General features: G+C 41.3%; 1 protein-coding gene across 1 annotated transcript; it reads right to left on the bottom strand.

Annotated features, from left to right (window-relative positions):
* Positions 1–6,099: 6,099 nt before the first annotated feature.
* On the bottom strand, positions 6,100–6,699 carry LOC105554363 (transcription elongation factor B polypeptide 1-like). The gene is made up of 2 exons (XM_012000819.1): positions 6,523–6,699; positions 6,100–6,213 (listed from the first exon to the last, which is right to left on the bottom strand). Exons 1-2 carry the CDS (start codon positions 6,697–6,699, stop codon positions 6,100–6,102), a joined length of 291 nt encoding a protein of 96 aa, XP_011856209.1.
* Positions 6,700–8,279: the final 1,580 nt, after the last annotated feature.

The raw sequence follows: 8,279 nt of genomic DNA, 5'->3' as shown, positions 1-8,279 counted from the left end.
GCATATAATTGGGTTATGTTTTTAATCTGGTCAGCCAGTCTACAAATTGTAAGTGGGGAATTTAATCTGTTCATGTTCAAAGTTGTCATTGATAGGTGAGGACTTATTTCTGTCATTTTGTTAATTGTTTTGGGGTTGTTTTGTAGATCCTTTATTCCTTTCTTTGTCTCATATTGCTTACTATTACAGTCTGGTGGTTTACTGTAGTTAATGTTTGACTCCTTTCTGTTTCTCATTTGTATATCTGCTGTACCAGTGAGATTTATACTTTCATGTGTTTTCATGATGGTAGATATCATCCTTTCACTTCTAGATATAGGACTCCTTAAGCATTTCTTGAAGGATCAGTCTAGTGATGATAATTTCTCAGTTTTTACTTGTCTGTGAAAGGCTATTTTAGCTCTTTTAATATAGCATAACATTTTTTACTAGCCTGTAAAGTTTCTGTTGAGAAATATGATGTTAGCCTGATGGAGATTCTGTTATATGTGACTTGATGCTGTTCTCTTTCTGACTTTTGAATTATTTCTTTCTCTTGGACTTTTGACAATTTGACTATAATGTGCCTTGAAAAGAACTTCCTGGGTTGAATCTATTTTGTGATCTTTGAGCTTCCTATATCTGAATGTCTACTTGTCTTGCAAGACTTGGAAAGAGTGTTAGTCCATTCTTTTGTTACTATAAAGGAATACCTGAGACTGTAAAATTTATAACAAAAAGAGGTTTAATTGGCTCACAGTTCTGCAGACTGTACAGAAAGCATAGTGCCAGCATTTACTTCTGATGAGGCCCTCAGGAAGCTAACAATCATGGCTGAAGGTGAAAAGGGAACCAGCATGTCACAAGGCAAAAACGAGAGCACGAGAGAGAAGGGGAGGTGGCACACTCTTTTAAACAATCAGATCTTGTGTGAACTCAGAATGAGAACTCACTCATTGTCTTAGGCTGTCCTTGCATTGCTATAAAGAAATACCTGAGGCCGGGAACAGTGGCTCACACCTGTAATCCTAGCACTTTGGGAGGCCACAGGGGGTGGATTGCCTGAGCTGAGGAGTTCGAGACCATCCTAGGCAACTGAATTATAAAATACCAAAATTAGCCTGGTGTGGTGGTGTGCGCCTGTAATCCCAGCTACTCGAGATGCTGAGGCACAAGAATTGCTTGAACCCAGGAGGTGGAGGTTGCAGTAAGCTGAGATTGTGCCACTGCACTCCAGCCTGGGTGACAGAGTGAGACCCTGTCTGAAAAAATATAAAGAAAAAAGAAATACCTGAGACTGGGTAATATATAAAGAGAAGAGTTTTAACTGTCTCATAGTTCAGCAGGAACTACAAGAAGCATGGTGCTGGCGTCTTCTTGGCTTCTAGGGAGGTCTCAGGAAGCTTACAATCATGGCTGAATGCAAAAGGGAGAGCAGGCATGTCACATGGCGAAAGCAGAAGCAGGAGAGGGAGAGCTGTGAGGAAGGCACCACACATTTTAAATGACCAGGTCTTGTGGGAACTCACTATTACAAAGACCAAGACACTATTACAAAGACCAAGACACCAAGCCATAAGGCAAATACCTCCTAGGCCCCAACTTTGACACTGAGGATTACATTTCAACATGAGATTTGGAGGGGACAATCATCCAAATGATATCAGTAAGTTTTCTTTTCTTTTTTTTTTTTTTTGAGACGGAGTCTCGCTCTGTCGCCCGGGCTGGAGTGCAGTGGCCGGATCTCAGCTCACTGCAAGCTCCGAGCCTGGGTTTACGCCATTCTCCTGCCTCAGCCTCCGAAGTAGCTGGGACTACAGGCGCCCGCCACCTCTCCCGGCTAGCTTTTTGTATTTTTTTTAGTAGAGACGGGGCTTCACCATGTTAGCCAGGATGGTCTCGATCTCCTGACCTCGTGATCCGCCCGTCTCGGCCTCCCAAAGTGCTGGGATTACAGGCTTGAGCCACCGTGCCCGGCCTAGTTTTCCGCTATTATTTTGTTAAATAGGTTTTCTATGTCGTTGTCTCTATCTTCTCCTTCTGGAACTCTCAGAATTTGAATATTTGGTTACTTTATGGTGTCCTATATGTCATGCAGCCTTTTCAGTCCTTTTTTTCTTTTTTATTATTTCCTTTTCTTCTTTTATTTCTTTCTTTTCTTTTCTTTTTTTTCAATGGGGTAGTCTGACTAGTTTACTTCAGAAGACCTGTCTTTGAGTTCAAAAATTCTTTCTTCTGCTTGAGCTAGTCTGTTGTTTATGCTCTCAGTCGTATTTTTTTATTTCATTCATTGATTTCTTCTGTTTTAAGATTGATGTTTGTTTCTTTTCAATAATATCTATATCTTTTTGAATTTCTCATTCAGATCATGAATTATTTTCTGGATTTCTTTGTATTATTTATCTGTGTTGTCTTGTATCTCACTGAGTTTCTTTAATATTGTTATTTTATATTATTTTTCAGGCATTTCCTAACTTTCCTTTGAGATCTGTTACTGGAGAATTATTGTGTTCCTTTGGATGTGTCATGCTTTCTTAGTTTTTAACATTTGTGTCTTTACACTGATGTCTGTGCATCTGGTGTAACATTCACTTCTTCCAATTTTATAAATTGGCTTTCATTGGGAAGATTTTTTACTTATAGATTTATCTATAGTGTTGGTCAGGCAGAGTGCTTCGGCTTTGATTCTGCACATGTGCAGTAGTGTAATTTCCATGTGATTTCTTCAGTGATAATTAGCATTAGTGAAATTTGTGAGTTCCTCAGTGGCTTATACTGCAGTCGTTAGTGAAGGTTATGATGAAGCTTTTCTGGGCATGGGAATATTAGGTGGGCTGATCCTCAGGCACCAGTGGTGGCAGCAATGGGCAGAAAAGGCTGTTCTCAGGCCCCTGTTTTCAGTGTCCACAGGTGCTGGCAGTGGTGAGTGAGGTGAGCCAGTCCCTAGGTCCATGGATAATGTGTGTGGACGCTGGTGCCAGCTGCATCAGGTGGAGCAGATCGATTCCCAGGTCCCTGGAAGGTGAGTATGGTACTGGTGGCCCATATATAATATATATATGAAGGGGTGGATCCCTCATGGCTTGATGCTGTCTTTGCAATAGGGAGTTCTTATGAGGTCTGGTCATTTAAAAGAATGTGGCACCTTCCCTCCCCAACCCTCTCTTGCTTGCTCATGCTTTCACCATGTGATGTGGTGAAACACACACACATACCCTCACATGTGTGTAACATATGTATTACATATATATGCAAACATCTGTCTATATATGTTACATATTTATATATGTAGACATCTATTGCACTGGGACTGACGAGAAGGCTGTAGAACATGGTTCTGGGATGATGCGATGAAGCAGCAACCAGATGATGTCATCAGGGGCCCAGGCTCTGTCAGCTTTCCTCTGCTTATCTCCATGGGTGGCCTTCACCAGCTGGCTTTTCCTCTCATGGTGCGTCAGGCAGCATGTCATTATGTAGCACACTACTTGGGGTCTCTTGTCCTCTGGCTTCTGGTTGGGTTTGACAAATAGAAGACTTTAGCAGAAGATTTAAGGAGTGAGCATGGGCCTGATAATTCCCACAATCTGTTGTCTATAAGCTGGAAGGCCAGGAAAGCTGGCAGTGTAATTTATTCTGAGCCCCAAAACCTAAGAACCATGGAAGCAAATAGTGTAAGCCTGGTCTGAGTTTGAAAGCCAGAGAACCAGGCACGCCTATGTCCCAGGGGCAGGAGAAGATAGATGTCCTAGCTAAGACAGAGAGTGTGAACATTTGGGAAGAGATATTTGTATTACTATCAATTTTCTACAATTTAATCTCTACTTAGATAGCCTAGTTAGGCAATCAAAGGCATACAACCCTATAGAATCAGATCATCCCTGAAGGCCCTACTAGACAAGGCCAGCGTTTCATGGAAGACACTGCTAGTGATTACTTTTCTTCATTTTCAAATCTTTGACAAGTTTTTCTCCCTAAGAAGCTAGGATGCTTTTGGAAGAGTTAACATGTATGTGTGTATGTGTGTGTGTTGGGGTGGGGGTGGATATTTATGTATCACCAATTAGACCAGATTATGAAAGCCTTCTCGGGCATGCTAAAAAATCTGGGCTTTACTCTGTGAAATAATGAGGTTCTGAAACAGGGAAGTGACATAATCACTATATATATTAAAGTGATCACTCTAGTATCAGTGGAGGATAGTTTGAGAAGAAAGAGATGGAGGTCAGGAGTCCAGTTAACAGGTTGGTATAACGGTTCTGAAAAAGAATAACCAGATAATTCAGTAAGGGGATAAGATGAAGAGTTTCAGGGGTAAAACCAAGGTATTGGTTTAAACAAAAAGTTAAAAACCAAGGTATTGGTTTAAACAAAAAGTTTAAAACCAAGGTAAAAACAACCACACTTGGCAAAGCATTAGGTTTAGGAGTCCAGGCATAGGATGTATCAAAACTACTTAAGGTTTCTAGCTTGTAGCCATTGTTGGAGTCTGGGAATACAGGAGGATCTGTAAGTTCCAGAAAAATAAATTTGGTTTTAGACATACTGCATAAGAGAAGACCTAGAAACTTTCAGTAGCAACATCTAACAGATAGTTGAAAATATGGGTGGGAGTTAAGGAGAATGGTAGGTGCTGGGAATTAGGTGTTAAAGCCACATGAATAGATGCATTACCTAGTGAGCAAGAAGAGAAGACAGTGGAAAGTGAGTACCGGCAAAAAGGAAAAGGAGCTCTTGAAGGAAGTCGGAAAACAGTGTTCACCGAAGGAGGAGCATAATGGAATAGTTCTTTCCTCTGACCCTTCATTCTACCACTTGGGAAATTTATTACTGCAAAGGTTTGTAGGTCTAGTCCAGTGAGACAGAATTCATGCTTAACAAGTTAGTCAAAGCAGATTTGTTACTGACAGATAAACAGGAAAAAAAAAAAAAAAAAAGGGAAACCAAGAATTTGGTCCAGCAAGGCTCAATACAACTTTCCAGGGCAGGTGGAGCCTTGTCTGCCCGTGTTCCATGTCACTCTGCAGCTGGGAGACCCTGCAATCGCTCTGCCATGGGTTTTATACCCTGAGCATTTCTGGGCTTACCGAACACAAGGATTTCAAAACATCCTGTTCTAGTAGGAACAAGGGCAAAGTTTGGGTTGTTCTGGACAGTTCCACTTCATCCCAGGACACTGCATTCTGTAAGTAACAAGGGAGAAAGCTGGGTTGGCCAACACTGTCTGGGTACCTGTCCTCCTAGATTAGCATGCACTACTTTTTTGAGAACTATTTGTTGCTATCTCTCTCTTAACCAACTGCATTTCCACTGTATAACTCCTCTAGCATGGAGCCTTGAACACACCTGCCATTCAATGCATGTTGAGTAAATTAATGAAAAGAACTATGAAACAAAAAGGACATTAGAGAGAATTGCTAAGCCATGTAGGATAAACTGAGAAAATGGTCCGCTAGAAATGTCTAAAGAGAAACATCAGGCCCAGCTAGAAAACTGTGGGATTGGGGTACAGACACCCCAGGGAGGCACCAATAAAGATGGGGACAAACAACAACTAATGCAATTCTCCAGCAGGCTGTCAGAGTCTGCTGGAACGATGATGTCAGCAGGTGGCCACAAGCCAATGAATTGCCTTTTCATCACTTGTGTAGTGTCGATCCTTGCAGGGAGGCTCCCTTAGAAAGGAACTAAGGCTCCTCCTTCTGAGTCTGCCCACCTGGTGAGATCATTGATTGCCCAGAGTACTGACTCATTATCACCAATGAAGATGGAATGGTATCCAACTCACCAGGAAACTTAAGTTCTTACTTTTGATTTCACCCTTGTGAACAAGAAGATTATTAGATTCTTCGTCAATGTAACAATTTACTCACCCTCTATTTCCCTTGCCTGTTCTGTTACCGATTGACGCCCTTATCACTTTATAGTCATTGTCTAGCACTTTAGAAAGCAGATATGAAGATAAAGAAACTTTATGTTACATCATTTTATATTCTTGGTTTCATAATTTAAAACAGCGTTTTAAAGTAGGGATTTGTTATTTGTTGGTTGCCAGCTTTCTGCACTGTTGCATTGTTCAAAGGTTAACTTTTGGTACTTTTAAAAATTATTATAATTTATTTAACAATCTAGGAAGTTTACAGTCATCAGCAATTCTGGTGCAATCTGAGGTGCAGTTGCGAATCTGAGAATCTCTGTGGGGCTGTTAGTGTAGTGAACCTTGTATGTAAAATATATTCGTACTTTTTTTTTTTTTTTTTTAAGACAAGATCTTGCTCTGTTACCTACTCTAGATTGCAGTGGTGTGATCATAGTTCACTGCAACCTTGAATTCCTGGGCTCAAGGGATACTTCCACCTCAGCCTCCTAAGTAGCTGGGACTACAGGTGTATGCCACTGCACCCAGCTGATTTTTAATGTTTTTTGGAGAGACGGGGTCTCACTCTGTGGCCCAGGGTGGTCTTGAACTGGGCTCAAGCAATCCTCCCACCTAGGTCTCCCAGACTGCTGTGATTATAGGCTTGAGCCAGAGCATGCAGCTTCCATGCATACTTTTGATAGCACTTGTGAAGAGATTTCTCTAAAACCGACCTCATTGATTTCATTTTCAGCAAACTGACCTGGGTCACTCAACATAGCCTTTATTGTTATTGATGTTACTGCGTATTCTCTTTTTACAATAACTTTGTGACCAACAGACGATATCAATTTGACATACATGGCATCAGGGCCTTCACGGTCACCATAGGTTTTTTTCCTTCCCTCTATGAGTTCTTATGAAATTCTACATTGCTTCACCAGGAACGTTAGTAGTCAGCCTCACAGCCACTGCAGCTGCGTCCATGTGCACTGCCACAACCGCTACTCCAGGGCTGCCCCCATACTCCCAGCTGCCTGCCGCCATGGGTTCCTGACTGGGTGCTTTATCCTTGATGTCTGCCACATTAAAGCCATGGGAGTCAGGGGTGGGCCTGACGCATTCAGGTGACATAGTCCGCCTTGGATGAGAAATAACAAATTCCCCATTTTATTCTTCTAGCAAAGGAGCAGTAATAAATTACCTTTTTAAACATTCTTTATTTAATACTCATGATCCTAAGTAGGGCGGAAAACATAATAAACATTAAAGCAGCATTTGCCAAATATGTCAAATCTCATCCCAAACATCAACAAGACCAAATATTTTAAATTCCTAGCAGATGGCGCATTTATTTAGAAGTTCCCATCCCTTTTAACTACAGAGAGCTCTTTACAGTGCCAGACAATTTAATGGATTCTCAGAAGAGTATCTGAAGTTTTAATGAAAATTCTGATGATTGATAAAACTTCTGATGAAAACCTATTAGGGATTCAGTAACTCCTTTTTTTTTTTTTTGAGAGAGGGTCTCGCTGTGTCACCCAGGCTGAAGTGCAGTGGCACGATCTCAGCTCACTGCAACCTCCACCTTCCGTGTTCATGTGATTCTCCTGCCTCAGCTTCCCAAGTAGCTGGGATTATAGGCATGCACCACCACACCCAGCTAATTTTTGCATTTTTAGTAGAGATGGGTTTCACCATGTTGGCCAGGCTGATCTCCAACTCCTGACCTCAAGTGATCCACCTGCCCATCTCGACCTCCCAAAGTGGTGGGATTACAGGCGTGAGCCACAACGCCCAGCCTCAATAACTCCTTTACATGAATTTATGAATTAATTAATTACAACACTGTAGATTGTTACATTGTTTGTCCACAGAAAATCAAACCTCCTGGTTCAATTGCTTGCCACATTAATTCTGGACTTGACTCTGTTAGCACTGTGACCAAGGGGACATCAGTAAACCTGACACAAGTAGTGACTTGATAAGTACTTGCGTACTGGGGTTTCCTTTGGAACCTGGCTGCCATTATGTGAGGAAGCTGATCTAGTCTTCTGAGGATAAGCCATCAGCCCAGTCACCAGCTTCTCTGCTCACTGAATGCAGTTACGTGAACGATCCCAGACAAAACCAGCAGAACCACTTAGTAGATGCAGAGAATTCTGAGAAATAAAAAATCGTTGTTTTAAACCATTAAGTTTTGGTGTGTTTTGTAACACAGTATAGATAACTGAAATATAATGGCATTTACAGAATTTGAAATATAGCAGTATATAAATGAGTAAGTGAATTACTTTTTCACTCATTCATTAATAAATATTTTTTCCATGGCCCAGTAAAAGCACATTGTCCAGTCTACCCTAAAGGCTAGCTTTGCACAGGATCTATGGATCCTCTGTAAAAATTCTGTGGCCTCAGAAAATCTGAAACCCACAAATAGAGA

This window comes from Mandrillus leucophaeus, unplaced genomic scaffold (assembly GCF_000951045.1).
Source record: "Mandrillus leucophaeus isolate KB7577 unplaced genomic scaffold, Mleu.le_1.0 Scaffold64, whole genome shotgun sequence".
In the NCBI taxonomy this organism is placed as follows: domain Eukaryota; kingdom Metazoa; phylum Chordata; class Mammalia; order Primates; family Cercopithecidae; genus Mandrillus; species Mandrillus leucophaeus.
This window is presented reverse-complemented; position numbering and strand designations above follow the sequence as displayed.

Excerpts from the sequence above, each read along its gene's own strand:
- LOC105554363 (XM_012000819.1), bottom strand. The coding sequence starts at position 6,699 with ATGTATGTCAAATTGATATCGTCTGTTGGTCACAAAGTTATTGTAAAA. Across the intron at positions 6,214-6,522 it reads TGCTATCAAAAGTATGCATG|TATTTTACATACAAGGTTCA; the intron begins GAAGCTGCATGC and ends AAAGTACGAATA.